Source organism: Giraffa tippelskirchi, chromosome 2 (genome assembly GCF_054371585.1).
Source record: "Giraffa tippelskirchi isolate mGirTip1 chromosome 2, T2T-mGirTip1v1.2.pri, whole genome shotgun sequence".
Classification (NCBI taxonomy): Eukaryota; Metazoa; Chordata; class Mammalia; order Artiodactyla; family Giraffidae; genus Giraffa; species Giraffa tippelskirchi.
The window spans coordinates 181,543,544-181,562,888 of NC_137276.1; the positions used below are offsets into that span (position 1 = coordinate 181,543,544).

General features: G+C 38.0%; 1 protein-coding gene across 39 annotated transcripts in view; it reads right to left on the minus strand.

Annotated features, from left to right (window-relative positions):
- BBX (BBX high mobility group box domain containing) overlaps positions 1 to 19,345 on the minus strand; it is a 285,777-nt gene that overhangs the window by 7,687 nt on the left and 258,745 nt on the right. For 19 of the 39 annotated variants that reach the window (XM_081572313.1, XM_081572309.1, XM_081572299.1 and 16 more), the window contains 3 exons: positions 17,773 to 17,921; positions 9,051 to 9,140; positions 7,632 to 7,691 (listed from right to left, as the gene is read on the minus strand). In XM_081572313.1, coding sequence (XP_081428439.1) covers positions 7,632 to 7,691; positions 9,051 to 9,140; positions 17,773 to 17,921 — 299 coding nt within the window. The remainder of the gene's footprint in view (positions 1 to 7,631; positions 7,692 to 9,050; positions 9,141 to 17,772; positions 17,922 to 19,345) is intronic. The other 20 variants (XM_081572319.1, XM_081572334.1, XM_081572326.1 and 17 more) reach the window with 2 other exon arrangements.

Sequence of the window (19,345 nt, forward strand, 5' to 3'; positions counted from 1 at the left end):
TCTTTTGTGCATACTGAGTGCATAATAGAAGGACCTGGCAAACACTGATGAAGCTAGCTCGTAACGAAACTCTTCCATTGGCAGAATTCAAGGACAAGATAATGTGCTTTAGGGAGATAATTTAATAAAGTACATGTCAGCGGAACTCCCTGAAATGTTTGTTTCAGGTTTTCCAATTCTAATTGTAATACCAGCAAATCACTTAATAGCACACACTTGTATCCTATTAGTCACTGTGTCAAGAGTAAGGAACATATTTGCCACCAAAGACCTTGCTCCCAGTTCAGATGGGTCAGGAATGCTGTGTCTCTTCTTATTCATTTCCTTAGGAGTCTGTCCCTCCCCCCACCTTTAATTTAAATTAAGACAAGAAGATGCAGATATGAGTACAATAAGCACTTAGGAGTATTTCTTCGTAGTCAAGCTTCCTGATTGGGACTGTTTTTATCCCAGTGAACTAAGGGTAGTGGGACAGGAGAAAGAGGCATCTTTCCATTTTTTACTGTCCAATCTCTTAAGACAAGTCTAGAAACTGTTTTTGACAAAGAGAAGGGGAGTGCGGGTCAGGAAATCAACTTGGTGGGCACCTGGAGGTGCTTATCAAAAGGTGGATAAGAAGGCAGACATTGGAAATAACCCAATACACGTAATGAAGGAAGACAAGCAAAAATAAAAGGAACAGCAGAAGAAATAACTCAGGGTGTGAAAAATGTGCTTATTGATATAAATACTTATCTAGGTTTCATTTAAAAATTTTAATGTAGCTCCCTAATGGGTTTAGGTGCAGCCTTGAAAAAGGAGGCAACAAATCAGTAGCAATTTTGCCCTTAAGCATTTGAAACCAGGCTTCCTATTCCAAACAAGTGGGAAATCATTTCAATCACCTCAAGAGAAAGGATGTAAAGCAGAAATCATACCATGATTTGTGGCTTGGTCTTACTATATCATTGCATAATAGACGGCTGTGTGTGGACAGGCTTAAGATAATAGTTACTTAAAAGCAAACAAACAAAAAAAACTATTTGGCAATGCTCCCAAACATCTTTTCAAGCAAGTAATTAAAAATTAGGAAAAAGGCTCCTTTTAAATTATAGATCTGACCAGGTCAGTCACGGAATATTTATACTTTGCAGTTAGTTTCACATAGGCCAGTTGTGGTATATATGCATTAAATTTTTTTTTTTTAGTTTAAACTTCAATGAAAGCTACCAGCAAAATAACAAGATAATTTGGTTAGAAACACTCCAAAGGTGTTTCATGACTCTGCATTAGCCCTGAAATTCAAGTCTCTTATATAAAGAAGCCAAAATCTGAGTTTATAATAACCTCATTGGATATTCACAAGCTTCAAAAGTCTAGTTTCTTATCTAGGCCAATCAGTTGTCCCTTCCGACTACAAGGCGAAACTTGTGATCTCTCTCTGGTATGATCACTGCATTACAGATGGACCTTCCAGACAAAGCATTAACCTCTGCTCTCTTTTTCTTCCTCTTCCCAGAAAAATCCAGAACTTGTGGAGATAAGGGTGTAGCAGGATTCCAAAGATGAAGGGTATATTAAATCCAAATTACTGCTTGTATAAGAAAAGAATCAAGAAGGTCAGAGAAAAGGCACAGACACCAGAAAAGGGCTAAGAGGGTTGGGAAAGATGACCTGGTTTCTATGGCAACATGACGGGGCTAATGGAAATACCACAGTCACAGAAGATTCTATTCTTGACTTTTTAATTTACTAACTGTGGGACCAGGGGTCTCAGTTTCCTCATGTAAAGATGGAAGCTGGATGAGACTACCTCTAAAGAAGCCATCTAAGCCTGAAAATTCTTTTCATTTTGCCACACAGCCTAGAATCAAGGTCCTGGTGGTGTTTTCTCCAGTCAGCTCCAGTGTCTCAAGGCTGTGAGAGAGCCTTGACTGTGGGACTCCTTTGACTGTCAGCTTTTTGTTTTCAGTGAGACTTCAGATATTTTAACTTCTTTTCAGTAGTTACTCATTTTCCTATATATATTTCCAGAAGAAGCCAAGGGTATGAGTGCAAAGGGTTTGCAAATGGGAGGTGAATCAGGCCCTAAAGGCAATGGGACCGGGGGATGCTCAGACATCAGCAGACAAGGAGCCGCGGGGTCAAAGGCAGGTGGCCAACAGATACCAGTGATCATGGGGTCACAGGGATTGGGAGGCTGGGAGATAGTAAAGGAATGAATCAGGCTGTAGGCAAGTGAAAGACAAAAAAAGGAGAATGCACTAGAAGTTCTTATAAATCACTGTAAAGGAGGCAATGCCACCTCTCCAGACGCTGTCTTCTCTAAACCACTGTCAGATCGAAAAGTAATCATAGGGCCTGTAGATCATCCACATTGGAAAAAGGCTTCTGGGGCTTCCCTGGTGGTCCAGTGGTTAAGAATCTGCCCTCTAATGCAAGGGATGTGGGTTCTATCCCCAGCTGGTGAACTAGATCCTACAGGCCATGGGGCAACTAAGTCCATGTGCTGCAACCTGAGAGGCCCAAGGGCCACAATGAAGAGCTCGCAGGCCAGTTACGACCCAACACAGGCAAATAAGAAAATCTTTTTTTAAAAAGAAGAAACTTCAATATAAAAAAAAAGGCATGTAATGTGATCTTCCTGGAGTTAAGAGGAAAAGGATAGAGTGAGTCTGTTCCATTCTCTGACCCATGGGTGACCCCTAGAACATCTTATCTTATCTGGTGGCCTAGACCGATGATGGTCTTCAGGGTCAGTGCTCAGGGAGAACCCTCTCCTAACATAGAAGAATTGGGGAAGGCAGGTAAGGCTAAGTCAAAGACGTGCAACTGAACTTTGAACAACACAAGTTTGAAATACACAGGTCCTCTTAAAAGTGGATATTTTTACATAAATACATACTATAGTACTACATAGTCCATGGCTGGTTTAACCTGCAGATGCAAAACTGCTTATACGGAGGGCCTAGAGGGCTAGTTGTAAAGTTACACATGAATTTTTGACTGAGGGGGTGAAGTGGGGGTGAAATGACTCACTTTGTTCAAGAGTCAACGACTGCTGTCTGGGACAGAATAGTAGATCTGAGTCCAGCAACATTAACAAAGAGAAACTTCTTTTATCATCCTCTCCAACTAGCTGTTTAAAGGATCTCAGGTAGGAACCCTGAACACATGTAGAAACTGTGGTCTCCTGGGACACAATTTATCTAGATTTACATACACTGTCCTCCCCACCAACCTGCAAGATTCACAACAAAGGCTTAGTGGTGCAAGAAAATTAATCAACAGAAACCTCAATTAAACAGTCATGAATCCAGAAGGGGGAGCTCTCAAGCCTTGTGATGATAGTAGAGCCCAACAGGAAGAAAGACCTCTCTTCTTTCCTGGCAGGGACTCACACAATGAAAAGCCACACACTTGATTTACCATAGCCCTCCCAATCCCAGTTTCTTTCCCCCTCTATAAAACTTTCCTTCCTTTGACATGTGGGGGCTTGCACACCATGGTTGCACACTCCAAAGTTAAATTCTCTGCTGATTCAGAATATACTCATCTTTGCTGGAGAAATACCTGGCAGTCTGCTAGTTTCAGGTCAACAGTGGTGAGGAAAAGGAAACGAAAAAAGCTTAGCAGGAACAGCCCAAAGATGTGCACCGAGACAGCAAGGTTGCTCCTTTCCCCTGCCCCCTCCCCCCACCCCTGTGCTAAACTGATGGAAATGTGAGAAAAGGAAGGTTTTGTCCTCTAAAAACAAATTAGTCATTTTCTCTTTGGGCTTGTAACTGAACACACAAACCTACCCAAGCACTGCAAAACAAGTCCACAGAGCTGCTTTTTACACTCCACAATAATCATAACACACTTTGAGCGTATCATGTGAGAGTGATAATGTGAGCTGATTCCTGGAGTAACATTAGGAATGTGGCAATAAGAGACTGTCTTGTTTTCCAAACTCTGCTCCCAAAATGTAGAGTGAGTGTTTTGGTGAAGCGGCATCGCACTTGTACTGTTACCCCAGGAGGCCATTAAAATGCTCCAGAGTCATTAATTCACATGCCAATTACAGGAGTAACACTTGCACTGAAATTACCATAGCCAAGTCTGGACTCTCATGGCCATGGGTTAATCTCCCATGAGCTGAAAATGCAGTCGAAAGCTAAATGGAACACAGGAGTCAAATGAATGAGCCTTATCTAAGACCCTGGGGGACTCTGCTGAAGTTAGAAAGTGACTACTCTGAACTTATGAAGAGAGATCAAGTTAGCCTGACTGTGTGGATCATATTTCAAAAATCTAACCGTAAACTAGACTTTTCTTCCTTGTAATTGCATTTATATATTGCAAAGAAACTAATTTTATGGAGATACCTAGTCTGAGATTTCTTCTTCTTTTTTTTCTTATAAAAGTACTCATAATTCCAGCAAATGAGGGCTACCCAGATATGCCTGAAAAACCTAAAATGTAGTGGTGAGTGTGCTTTGGTGCTGCTTTCTTCCCTTCTGCTTACATTGGCCAGGCTTCAATTTCTTATTAGGTATTTGAAGCTGAAAAGCTCTCCTTAAATTGACTGGAGCTGCTGTTAAGATTCATTTATACAAAAAGTATATGTGAAAACCCTCTGGAAACATAAAACAATATTAAGTAGTAATCATCCCCATCAATATTATTACAATTAGAAACCTCTAGCTTAAGCATGAACATATGACACTGTAACTTGGTGGAAAGATAAACACAGTGGCACAGGGAGGTCATCTTGGTTTTTCTGAAAATTTTACCTTGAATTCTAGCCTATAGGCAATCTTTTTTTTTTTTTTAATGGTCTGCAAGTTTAAGAAGTGGTTCAGCAATTTTGAATTTTAAAAGCATGGGGAAAATGCTTATAAATTACAAGCTTAGCATTTAAACCTCAGATTTGACTACTAAACCCCTGAAAATTTCTGATATTTTAGGGGAGAAAATTCACAGTCAATTATACTCAGGATGGTGTAAGTAAAGGATAGTGAACTTTAAGTCATCCACTTTATCAGAATCAGAGAAGCAGCTAACAGCTGCATATGTAGCCTCAGTGGAATCAATATTTCATTTATAGGCATCTGTTACAAACTTCTAACAACGTCTGTCTAATCTTTGCCCAGGATAGCCTACACATGTTACACTGTCCTGATTACGGTTTCCTTTTTCTGTCCTTATATACCTATAACCTCCAAGATAAAGTTTTAACAAGGAATGACATGGACACATATCACATAGTCACAAAGCACACAGTCCACCTGAACAAGAAAACGGACGGGATGGTATAAAAATAAACAACAAAAAGTCACTTTAAATTACTGATTAATTCCCAGGGCTCAAACTGATTCCTTTTTGTCTGGCTATGTAAAATGAATTTGCACTCTACGCTAAAAGATATGCAATTTTCAGGCCTATTCTCCAAAGTCTCGTTCCATACACATTAATAATAAATATAATTAAATATCAAAGATAATAAATATTTCCAACTGAACCCTTTCGACTGCCTAGAAGATTCAAAATTAATTTACATTTCTGCCTTCCAAATGGCAGAAACTTAGGGCTTCAGAATATGGTATTTTCAGCATTATACCACTCACTAAAGGTATCACAGTAATAAAATCATCAAGTGTTAGAGGGAAATGAAATGTCCAGTTCATGCATTACTGTGCCTTCTCATTTATGCCACGAAACACACACACCCTACAACAGAGAACAATGTGGACAGTGAATCCTATGAGGTTAAAGGGCCTGTCCTGCCGGAAACCACGCATTAGTGGCAGGTCTGAGATTAGGAATCAGGTCCCCTAATTCCTACTTACTCGCTCTTCTACCACCCTGCACATGCTGTGATACCTCCTTTTAGATGAGGTAGGGTTTTCGTTGTTTTAAAATTAAAATATTTAGAACAGCATCAATTTCAAGAAAAGAATAATATTGTCTTAAATGCCTCTTTCAGATTCCTCTGATAGTTCATCAGTGCCTTACATTTATCAAATCTGTGCAGAACATATTTTTAAAATACACAAGTGTGAATGCATATCAATTTAGGGATGTTAGGATTTAATGCTGAGAGCAGCACAACAATTCATATTTTGTTTGCCAGCATTGGAGAGATGATACTCTATAGAGGCTGTGAATGTGAAGTAATAAGTCAGAAAGGAGACATATTGCTGGCATTTTCTCTAAAAGCAAAATGACATAAAAGCAGACATGCAGTTCATGTGAACTGTGCCAACCAAACAACAAAAGTTCATGTTAATGATGAACTCAAATTTGAATATTTTTGACAAATATCTTTAAAACATGAGTGTTTTTTTAATAAATGACTTAGGCCACATGTGTATTTTAATTTTTTCTCTTTCAACAAAGGAATAAGAGTATATTCCTTGATTCCTTTGGGAATCAAAAGACATGGACTTGTTCATCAAGTTCCCCTTTGTAGCCATAAGTAAATAAACCAAAGGGGTAAAATCAAAGGATGAAGGATGATCACGAAGATCTCTCCTAGTTTTCAAATGAAGTGACTCCTCATGACACGTTGGAAGAATGTTCGGCTCTTTAAAAATATCTAAATGGAAAACAGCATCAGTGGGAAGAATGGACGCATGACTCTTTACCCACCACAAAATCATCATTTACCTAAAGTTCAATACTTAGAGGAATTAGATAAAGTCACAAACAAATGTCTGTGGGAAATTTGAAATCAAATCTGCACCTCTAACATTTACCAGTCAATATGGGGCTTTTCTTTGGCTACCAAAAGCCTCAGGGACATTCCCTTTGATCACAGTCAAGAGGAAGTGGGCAGCGGGCTCGAGAGGAAGACCAGATCAGGAATCATTTCTGCAGGGCTCCCGCATCCAGAAGAGCCCCATGCTGCTCCATTTGACTTCCCAAGAGCATCCTCTTGCAACGTGAGCTGCAATACTGAATATTTCCAGTTTTGAATCCTCTAATTTGGGACTTCCCTGGTGGCCCAGGGGTTAAGAATCTGCCTTGCAATACAAGGGACACTGGTTCAATACCTGGCCGGGGAACCAAGATCCCACGTGCCATGGAGCAACTAAACCTGCCCACCACCGCATGCCACAACTAAAAACGCAAGGCAGCCAAATTAAAAACAAAAGAGCCCTCTAATTTCTGGTTATTGTGGTTAAAAATCCCCCTTTCACAAATTAAACTCCACATGACACACAGCCTGACCATTAGTAGGATAAAAATTTTGTCACTTTTGAATTGGTTCATAGTGCTTTTCAGATCTAATATATCCTTCTACTTTTCTATCTATTCATTCAATTAATTTTTGAGAATATGATATTGAAACTCCAACTAAAAATCTTAATTTATCTACTTAAAAATAATTGTAATACCTAGTGGAACTATATGTAACTTTGTTCTGTTTTTTCCAAGTCTCTGGTAAAAGTGTTATCATATTTTCATAATTTAAAAAACTTAAAAAAGCAAAAAAAATCTATCAGTTTTGATTTGAAAATTAAAAATAACTCAAAATTAAAAAATAACAGGTCTAATGCTGTTGCTTAATTCTGTATAAATTGATTTCTTTTTAAATCTACAAAAATTATGCCATTTCCAGCATAGTCAACCTGAAACGATACAATGAATGTTGCTTCTTTTACCTTCTGTAGGGTGAATGACATCCAAGAAGAGTTGCTTGCTTGACCATTTATCCCCACTTCCTAAAAGCAGTAACAGAAAAGGAAAGTGAACCTCTACTCCTAGTACAGACACATACACTATAAAAATAAGGCAATACACAAAACCACCTCAATAAAAAAGCATTGTAACACAAATGAAACAGAATTTTACTTCAACTATTTAATTCTCAAAACCACATTTGCCAACTAATTAGGCATATCAGAAATGCATTAAAAGTAAACAAATTTGCATTTTATAAAACACATTGTTGGATAATTTCTATGACTTTAATTGAGATTAACCTAGAGATTGGTTAAAAGATAAAGATAAAAGCTGACATTTTACCTAAAGAGAGATACTTCTTCACTTAAAGCAGAGAATAAATACCAACATACAAAACAAAACTAAGAGGCTGAAATGCAGGTGAAAATAAAACCCAAATTAAGTAAAAGGTCACACACAGGAACACTCAGGCATATATGTCTACACACGGAAGACAGCTGCATTTAAAGCCTCATTCCAGAAACACGAAAGACTCCACATCTGGCCATGCAAGTAGGATGCAAATGGGCATCAGATGAGTAGGCTCATGGCAGTCACGACACTAACATGCAGGAGACGCTAGAGAAAGACTGACTTCCAGGACACGTGGTTGTACTGAACCAGATGGGGAAGTTTATCTTCTGTGTGAGAGAACAGAGGCCTGAACTGAAGAGAGGGAAATCTTTAGATGAGCCCTGAAGAGGTTCAAGGGCCCATCCAGATCATGACAATGACACTGATGCTCAGAGGAAAGGGAGGGTAGAGTGTGTATGTCTCTCATGCCCTCTGGAAATAATGGTTATGTGACTGAAGGAGGTGGGAAGAACCTGACAAGCTAAGTATACAGATAGAAAAAAAGAGAGAGAGACAGGTTACGACGTAGGAGTGGAATCCCCCTTGACAAGGATACTCAAGTGTCAGAGAAAGTATAGAAACTGTGGGACTTTCATATGAATATGAAACTGGGAAGATTTCAGGAAGCAGGAAATGTGGTCCTGCTTTGACGGCTGCCAAACATGAGAAAAACGAGAACAGTCAAAGAAAATAAGTGGAGAAGAGCTCATGAAGACTAAATTTAAAAATGTACCAAATACAAATAAAAAAAGCAGTTTTAGGATTCATATGGAACTCTGAAACTAGAGACAAATAAGGGATTTGAGTACAGAAGTGGAAAAGATCCCTCTTTGCAATTAGCTGCAGAGTCTAGAAATAATGAATGTGCCTGCGTCAGAGCTGATGACATTGAAGCAAGCAGAGAGGAGGTAAAGGCAAAGACGGTGCAGTGAAGCGTCACTCAAAGATGAATCCACAATGGAGGTGGCCGAGAAGTCTTAACGGAGCATGGAAGGCACCAATACCTTTTTCCGGAACATTAGGCTTCTCCTTTTTGTGCTTATATTTGCTGACAATTTTGTGGAATAAGTTCTTTTTCTGAGACTGGAAAGGACCTACAGACAATATTAATATAAATATATTTAAAATTTACAATGCTTCATAAAAAAATACTGCGTGTTTCGAAACAACCCTCCCCCAACTTGTGGAATAAGCAAACTGATTCACAAGAAATGTCATCTTGCATCTTTTCTCATCCAACTCGTGCTTAGCTTCCTTCCCTAGATTTACTGAAAAACCAGTGAGATTTTCCTTAGAAATATATCTGACAGAAGCATCCATTACGGCTGGGACTTCCTCAGCAGAAACTGCAGATGTAGTGACTAGAGCAGACCACAGCCAGTAATGGCAGTACAGATGTAGTCTGTAATAAACAGAAGATTTTACTTTAGATTCCTAAATATCACTAAGGCAAGGATGACATGGCCATTTCGTCTCTCCTAAGAAACTGATCTTCACAAGGACAGCACTTTGAGGATGACTTTCAGGTCAGCCTGATAGCATTAGATAGCTTTCCACCCTATTCTGAGGATATTCTAGGAAGAAAAGATTGATTTAAAAATAGAAAAATACTTGTCAAGACTTTTTTGTGGAGGGTGGCAGGGGGAGGGGAGTAGGGAATGGGCAGAAGTCTCAAACTGCATCTTGCTGCTGCTGCTAAGTCGCTTCAGTCGTGTCTGACTCTGTGCGACCCCATAGACAGCAGCCCACCAGGCTCCCCCGTCCCTGGGATTCTCCAGGCAAGAACACTGGAGTGGGTTGCCATTTCCTTCTCCAATGCATGAAAGTGAAAAGTGAAAGTGAAGTCGCTCAGTCGTGTCCGACTCTTAGCGACCCCATGGACTGCAGCCTACCAGGCTCCTCCGTCCATGGGATTTTCCAGGCAAGAGTATTGGAGTGGGTTGCCATTGCTTTCTTAGTTGGCTCAGATAAAGAAAAAAGATGGGATTTTCAGCCACCATCAGAAATGGCAACAACAGCACTGACCTCCCCAAAGCAGGTTGCTTTCTACACTTTGATGATATTCCTATGTGAAACTGACAATCATCTTACATAACTTCTGTTTCCTCATGTGTAAATGGGGATAATAATAGTGCCTAACTCACAGAGTTGAAGTGAGGATTTGAAAAATTAGAAGCTCTCTAAGCTGCTCCTGCTGCATCTACCCACCTACAAGGATCTGCACCCACGTGTCCTGTTTTCCTGCCAGAGGCAACTATCTGTGCTCCTGTCTAAAGTATACCATTAAATGGTTTTTATGCTCACAAATACTTGCAGTTGTCATCAATTTGAGGACATTTTCACTACCTCAAAAATAAACCTCATATCCTTTTAGCTACTACACTCCTCCCTACATCTATATTCTCTGTATCCCAAACTGCCCTGGCTAGAACCTCCACTACAATGTTGAATAGAAATGGTGAGAATGGATATCCTTGTCTTATTCCCTATCTTAGGGGGAAAGCACTCAATCTTTCACTGTTAAGCATAATGCTGGTTGCAAAATTTTGTTTTTTGTTTTTTTTAAATGTCTTTTATCAGATTTTTAAGTTCCCTTCTGAGTTTGTTGGCTGTTATCATGAAAAGGTGCTGAATTTTGTCAAATGCTCTTTCTATATCTACTTAGATGATCCTGTGGATTTTTCTTTGTCCTTGTCCTACTGCTATGGTATATTACATCAACTGGATTTTTGGATGTTAAACCAACCTTGCATTCCTGGGGTAAATTTGGTGTTTTTAATCAACACCAGTTGATTATAGTATATAATTCTTACATGGATTCAGTCTGTTAGCATTTTGTTAAGGATTTCTGTGCCTACATGTGTTAGAGAGAGTGGTCTGCAGTTTCAGATTTTCTTGTCTGCGTGATGTTTGTCTAGTTTTGACATTAGGTTAATACTGCCTTCTTAGAATGAGTTGGGAAGTGTTCCCTCCTCTTCTAATGTTATGGGCAAGCTTATGAAAAACTGGTATTAATTATTTAAACATGTGGAAGAATTCAATAGTAAAGCCATCTGGGTCTAGTACTTTTTTGATTACTAAATTCAATCTTTATGTTAGTTATAGGTCTATTCACATCGTCTATTTCTTAAGTCAGTTTCAGTAGTTAGTGTTTTTCCAGTAACTGCCCATTTCATGTAGGTTGTCTAACTTATCAGCATACAATTATTCATAGTATTTCTTTTTAATCCTTTCCATTTTTATGAGGTTGGTAGTAATGATCCTTATTTCACTTCTGAATTTGTTTTCTTTCTTTCTTGGTCAGTCTAGTTAAACGTTTCTCAAGTTTGTTTTTCTTTTCAAAGAATTAGCTTTTGGTTTTAACAATTTTTCTCCATTATTTTTGTATTCTTTATTTAATTAATTTCATTTCATTAATCCCCTCTCTAATCTTTATTATTTCCTTTCTTTTACTTCTTTTAAGTTTAGTCTGTTCTGCTAAACAGTGTCTCAAGACAGGTTAGGTTATTGATTTGATATCGTTCTTCTTTTTTAATGTATGAATTTATACCTTAAACTTCCCTCTAAGTAATGCTTTAGCTGTACCTATAAATTTCAACATGCTATACTTCCATTTTGTTCATCTCAAAGTATTTTCATATTTCCCTACTGATTTCTTCTTTGACTCACTGGTTATTGAGAGTGTATTGTTTATTTTCCACTTACTTTTGGGTTTTCTGAATTTTCTCCTGGGGTTAATTTTTACTTTTATTCCACTGTGGTCAGAAAACGTAATTTCAATTATTTCAATCCTTTTTGTTAAATGTCCCAGCATACTGTGTGTTCTGGAGACTGTTCCATGTATACCTGAGAAGAGTGTATATGATGCTATTGTTGTGTGGAGCACTCTATATATATCTGTTAGGTCTAGCTGTTGTATAGTGTTCAAGTCTTCTCCTTTGTTAATCTTTGACCTAGTTCTATCAAACCTATTCTTTTTCCCATATTACTGATCACCTTCTGAAACATTATTATTTAGGCTTGTTTACTGTCTGGTACTCCTGCTATACTGTAACCTCCATGGCAGCAGGGTTCTTTGTTTTCATTCAGAGATATACTCTACATGCCTACAATGGTGTTTAACACATGACTTTTTCAACAATTTTGAACAATTTTCAACAATATTGTTGCACGAATAAATAAAGCTCTTAAAACACTGGATGGCATAAATAAAGAGTTCAAGAAATGACAGTTGTTGCTATTATTACTGATAACATAAAGGTTTACAAGTGATTTTTGAGGACTACACCAAGTCATCCTTCTAAATAACCAATAACAAATATTCTGAATTGGGTGGTAGTGGTTTGAAATGGAAACAGAAAACACTTCTTATTTGTTTTTTGGGGTTGAGGGGGAAGTGAATGAAAAGGGAAAGAAAATAAATTTAACAAATACAAAGACAATATATCATGTGGATGATATACACTAATATTACAGGTATTCTTTATAGCCCATTTGCCATCATTCATATGTATTTTATACAATCCAGGAAACTGTAGGCTGGTGCACATGAATGACAGATGCATGGGCAATCATGGAAAACAGAAGCAGAAGAAAGCAGAAAGCAGAAAAACAATTCTGAGACTTCTCTGGATCATTAGGATCCTAGTGACTTACCCATAGGAAGATAATCTAATAATAATAAGGTACTGGCTCACAGGGAGAATGATTTTTGTTCATCACTGTGTATGAGGACAACGGGATCAGGAAATAGTTCACAGAAACAAACTGATTTGATGTATGGAATGGGTTAAGAAAGAAGAATACATATTTTCAGACCCAACCATACTCGGAGAAACCTAAAAAGTATAATTTAAGGACAAAACTTAATATAGAGCTTGTCAATCTTAACATAAAAGAGAACATCCAGGGAGGTTTAGTACCCAGAAGAGCTTCCGTAAAGTTATATTTTTAAACAGTCTTGCTGCTAGCCATCTTGAACTATAAAACAAATCTAAGCAAACGACAAGTTCAAATAAAAAGGGAAGTGACAAACTTGAAGGAGTTTGATATAAGGATAACATACAAGGATATTCACTGAAAAGCAGTAACATTAGTCAAGAAGTGAACAATTTGACTCTTGTCCACCAGTATGGTATACATGTTTGATATCTTGTTCAAGGAAAATAAAGTCAAAGTTTGTAATAAATAGCACACATACTACTATTTTTCCTTTATAATTATAATTAACACAGAAATGTCCAAGGAGGGAAAAGGTAGGAAGTCAAAAACATAGAAAAGAAGCTGAGAAGGAATCTTCCAGAAAGCAAACAGCTGGCAATTGTCTTTCCCTGAACCATCATTTTAAGTTTCCATGCCACCTCATTCTCCCATCTTCCTACCAAACCTCTTGAAAAACTGTTGGTACCAGTTTCCACGTCCTTATGACAAAAATCACCTGTTGCTGGCATATAAACTAGCTTAGGACTTCACTAACATTTTTGGGCAGGGTGGCCTGTATTTTGAAGGTATCAATTTCTTCTGCACCCCAACTTCACAGCTGGGTAAAAAATAGCAAAGACAAACTATAATCTGAGAGGGTAGGAGGGGTGCCATAGAGACACTGATAATAACTTTTTCAAAACATTAATGTTGTTCATGGTTTGCTGAAAAATGGACATGTTTTAGCTGAGAAGTATAGTGTGAGAAGTATAGTGACACAGGACCCTTTTAGTATTAGTATGGTATGAAAAATTTTCAAGGTCAGCAGGTGAGGTGAATTAAGAGAACCTTGGTTTGGAGAACTGCAGTAGGAAACAAGTGTTAGGCGTAACTTGAATGGTGGTGACAATGTCCAGCTTCTATAGTTTCATGTTTTTAAGCTATAAAAAGAGCAGAGGTTTTATCCTAAGACTAGGCTGTCATTTCGGTAATGAACACATAAGTAATGAAGGGCCAATGAAACAGTCAATTCCCTTGTAATAATTTATAGCAAAGTGGCTACTGGACATATGAATCTGTAGATTGGAATAAGTTCAAGTAAATGTGCCACAGTCAAGTTAGGGTTCATTGAGGAGGAGCCACCTTATTGGGCTAGACATCCATGCCTTGTTAAAAAAACTCAGGATTATATTAGGCATACCTTTTATACCTGCAAATGTGCTGTCACCATGCTTAAGAAAATGTCTAGGGACAGAGAAGACTCTCAAATAGCTACAGGGCAAGAAACAGAGTTCCACCCAACCTGGAAGCTATCACTTCCTGATGGGAAAGGAATGGGCTGATTTTCATCACATCTCAGCTCTTGTACACTATTAATATAGTCAGGTCAGCTCAATCCCAAACAGGGGATTCTGTCCTCAATCTTTAACATTGTAAACCTGCTTTTTGTATTTTCATTGTGATTTTCAAAAATTGCAAATTCTTTATAACAGTAGAAATTTGAATCTTGCAGAGTAAGCGTAAATTGGAAAAACATGAGAAAGACCAACAGTATGTGTGTTAATGGACTAAAAAACAATGTGAAAAGATAAAAGAGATAAGGAAGGAGAAGTTGAGTCAAGGGTCAAGCTTGGGTATAATTTAAACACTCCAAATTGAACTCAATTGACTTTTTCTTCATGACCCTACTTGCTTGAAAATTACTATTTTACAGAGCACTCTGACTTCCGACACTTTTGTAAAAAGTGCTTCACACATTAACAGTATACTTAAAATAATGTGTCAAAACAAATCTCTTAAGTTACAATTAAATTTAGATTTATAATTCAAAGCTTTAATTTGAATATATACAAGTAACTGTGTGAGATAAACCAGAAAACACTATAGAAATGGGCTACTGCAGCTGACCTGCATTGTGAACGAGAGAGATAACTTTCTGGATAATCTTAGAAGCAAAGGGAGATTCTATGCCTAAATCATCTATATACTAAGCCTACTATAATGTAGCCTGGACCTTGTTGGAGGAAGGTAGACCCATTACATACAATTAAGGAACAGGGCAGAGACAGTAGAGGGGATGATGGAAAAGGGAAACACCACTTGGAAATACAGATATAAATAAGAAGACCACTGGAAAAATAGAACTATAAACTCAACTAGGTCCTATGATCTTGAGGTATGTAACTATATAAATGCATACATAAATATTTCTTCTAGAAATTACATTTCATAAAAATTCTATACATTTTATATAACCTGGAGTAGATAAAAAAGAGAAATACCTAGTATAAGGCAGCGAAAAATACAATAATAAATGTTGAATAACAAATACAGGAGAAAATAAAATACAGACAAATGTTGGAGAAAAATTCCTATGAAAACATGCTCCTTTACTAAAGAATTACTGATCTCACTCACAATGTTTGCTTTGAACAATTCATTATGCAAAAATGCAAAGGGTCTAGACTCTAAGAAAACAATCTCCTCTATCCTGTAAAGATCAGGCAATTACAGCACAGCTGGTATGATAATTTCATTAATAACTTGTAGGATAGTACACTGGTGCTGCTAATGCCAAATTATAATCAACTACAAATACTACTTCTTTAGTTTGCTAAATAGAGAATATATTTAATTTCTGTTTTATTTTAATTGCATTTTGCTCCACAAGTTGGAATGAGCAAAATCTAAGGTCTTGACAGCCTTCCTATCTATGTAATTACTGGTACACTGTGTAAGAATCAGGGACTTAGTGGCTTGAGAGGCGTAACAGAAGAGTTAAGATGATGTTGTATGAAGTATAATCCAAAGCTTCAAAAAAGCTATTTCACATCAAAAGAAATACTGTTAATCTCAACTGGGAGAAGAAAAACATATAACAGACAACCAAGACCCAAGAGAAGGTCTCATGAAAATAGATCCTAACTTCAGGGTTTTATAGCTTTACAAAAATAAATCTATTGTTACAGTCCCTGATAGATAATTCAGCCAACTTCAGAGCTCTAAAATGAATGTCTCCAACTGCAAGGAGTGGAGGAAGAGCATATATCCTGCACACCAATCAATTAAGTTCCATTTTATTAGCTTGTCAGGTATTTATCAGCAACTTTAAATCCAAGAATTATGAGGGCTCACGATACCTGACATCTTTGGGCTCATGGACTGCTTTGCCTATTCCTAAATATCTCCAGGGCACAAGGACTGTCATTTCACTCAGTAATCCATTACGGTGCTCAGCTACCTACCTGTCAACAGGCTGCTTTATTTCTTTCCTACCTATCTTGGAAGATCTCAGAACAACCTTATTTTATTTTCTCAGATGAGCAAACTTGGTGATGCAATATTTCTTGTTTAGTTCTTTATTCACCAGACTTGTTTTTATTAACCACAGTGGAAAACTGAGCTAATTCTAAAATCACTTTTACATTCCTTCCCACCTTTCATCACAAAGGGGGGATTTTCCTCACCTTTTCAGATCCACCCTGAGATACAGGTCTGCTTGTTGTTCCAGTTTCAGTGTACAGTGGGGGTTTTAGCTCTTGACGGAGAAAGGTTTAGATTTCTTCATAGATATAATTTTTCCCTAGATATATACCTTACGGACTCCCCCAAATCCATGAAATTATATATATTCATTACTATTTATCTTTGATCATTATCCATGATTGCTAGATTTTGGCAAAGATATATATCACTTTCTATCTATTCGTTCATCTATTCATCAGCTAAATACACACAAAAAGGGAAGTATTCTGATTTGCCATAGAGCAAGCAACAGGTTGCCTCTTTTACAGGGTAATTATGAGAACTCTGCCATCAAATCCTGCTCAGAATTTGATCCTGGAAACAACAAAACCCCCACACTAGTTCTTCATCTCTCATTCACTACCCCTATAGGAGAGCTACCAACTGAAGTTTTTCACCTCTGTGTGGAAAACTAAAGGTATACTTACTTGTCTACCAACTTTCAGACCTAAAGTAAACTCAGAAGAGGAGTTTTGCACTGGGAGCAATACTGTGGCTTTGTGTAGGACAGTTCTTCATTGTACTTGAATGTCCTGTGCAGGTTAGGATGTTTAGAACTCTAGCCTCTGCCATACAAATGTGCCAGGAGTTGTGACCACTGAAAATGCACACCCCACTCTTTAAAACCCTTCTAATTAACTGTAGTGTTGCCCCTCATGAGTGCTGAGACTCTCCAACCCCCCAGCCACACTGACAATTTAAAAAAACTTCCCTGATATACACAGAGGAGAATCTGATATTCTTGAAAAAGAATATGTACATAGCACTTCTCTAAATTTAATAAAACCAATAAAAATTATATTGCCAAAGTATTACGGGGAGTTTTCTCTTCATTTGGTTCAATTGCCAGTTAATAATGGAATCTCCTGACAAGGTGAATGGAAGGATTTCACTGCCCCAGAGTCCAACCTGTTGCAGACACACAGAGAAATAGATGAACTGGGTTCACCCAACAGTTCCTGCTCAAGAAAAGCTCAACATTCCCAATCTGAATTCTGGAGACAAGAAGGTCGAAGACCATGTATAATTAAGACTTGCATACTTAAGGGCAAATGTATAGGTTGAGATGCCCAAGCATGAAGGCTGAAGAGACTTAGGAAGAAGATGAGAGAGAGAAGAGTAAGGCAGGAACCAAGATAACCCTGGAAAGCAATTGAAATTCCAACTCGCTACTGCTTCAACTGCAAACCCAAGTACATATCTAAAGGGAGCTGCAGACGGTCAAAAGAGGCTTCAGTCAGAGTCTGACCATGCTGCCGGAAGGTACAGCACACATCTAACCTTTGCTGGTTTTAGTCGGTTCTGCGGACATATTTCCAGTCTTCTTCTTTTTCCTAGGGACAGGTACACATTTCCGGTCAAATGTAACAGGACTATACTGAGGGAGGCTGTTGAATTTCTTTTCAAATTCTTCATCCAGCTTTGTTGAGCTAATGAAAGAGAGGAGGGGAGAGACTCAATCAGCACATGATGTAAATATTTAAAAAGAAAACAATCTAAGATATATTTTAAGATATTCCATTTGAAAATGGGGTTCCTTAAGAATTAGGACATTGCTAAATTCTGTGCAAGCACATAAAACGTCTTTTTAGAAATGCTTTAGATTTACCAACACAGTTTTCTTAATAAACTCACATGACAGGTTATGTTATTACTTTAGAAAAGTAGAAACATTATAAAAAATAGCAGAGTATTATTGAAGTGGAGAATTTGCTGTTTCTTCCATTGGCATGGGAATTTTTTATTGAGTTCAATACAAAGCATATTCCATCCAAGTTTTTCATTCTAAAGATTCTCATGTATATGTGTGTGTGTATATATACACACACACACATATAGAGAAGCTTATTTATAGAAATTAGTGATTTATATTGATAACTTCGTAAACTAATTTAAAAAAATTACTGACTAGTTTGTGTGCATGCTATGTTGCTCAGTCATGTCTGATCCTATAGACCGTAGCCTGTTAGGCTCCTCTGTCCATGGGATTCTCCAGGCAAGAATACTAGAGTCGGTTGCCGTGCCCTCCTCCAGGGGATCTTTCTGAAGCAGGGATAGAACCCTCATCTCTTATTGTCTCCTGCATTGGCAAGTGAGGTCTTTATCACTAGTGTCACGCAGGAAGCCCATTGACTAGTTTAGTGCTTGATTAAAACACACATTTATCTGGAGAGTCCCATGGACTGAGGAGCCTGGTGGGCTACAGTCCATGGGGTCACAAAGAGTCAAACATGACTGAGCAACTAACACACAAAGAAGATATAAACAAATATTCTGAAGATTAGAAAAAAATTCTGGACAGTTGACCACGATGAAGACAAAACATTCAAAGAGAAAAATAAAGCCAGTTTTCCAAGTATACACTAGCAGAGAGGCAACATGACTTTAACACAAACCACAAATGACTCCAGAAATGCCACCAGCAAAGTTGGGAAATCCTTGGACTGCTGCTGACTGTCTCTACGTAGCCCCACAGCAATGGCAATGTGCCTGCTGGAAGCTAGGCTGGTTGCTGGCTTTCATTTATAGTGAGATTTATTAGCTAAGATGCAACCCAAACAGATGGGAGAAGCTGCAGGGGAACTGTTGTGCTTGGGAGATGGAAAATGGAAGGTGTACTGGGAAGAGAGCAGCTTTGAGTACCAACTTACCAGAAGTTACCATGTTAGGCTGCTACCTGATGAATGTACTTGAGGTGTGTTCATCTAAGACTCTTTTCTCAGTTTTGGAGGAATGTAAAAGAATTGGGAGCACAAATGGGACAGTAAGATGATCATCAGAAAGGCCTCCCTGAAAAAGGCCATTACTAAGTTCTAACAAAGCAGTGAAAGGTGATGGCTTGCAGGTGATGTTC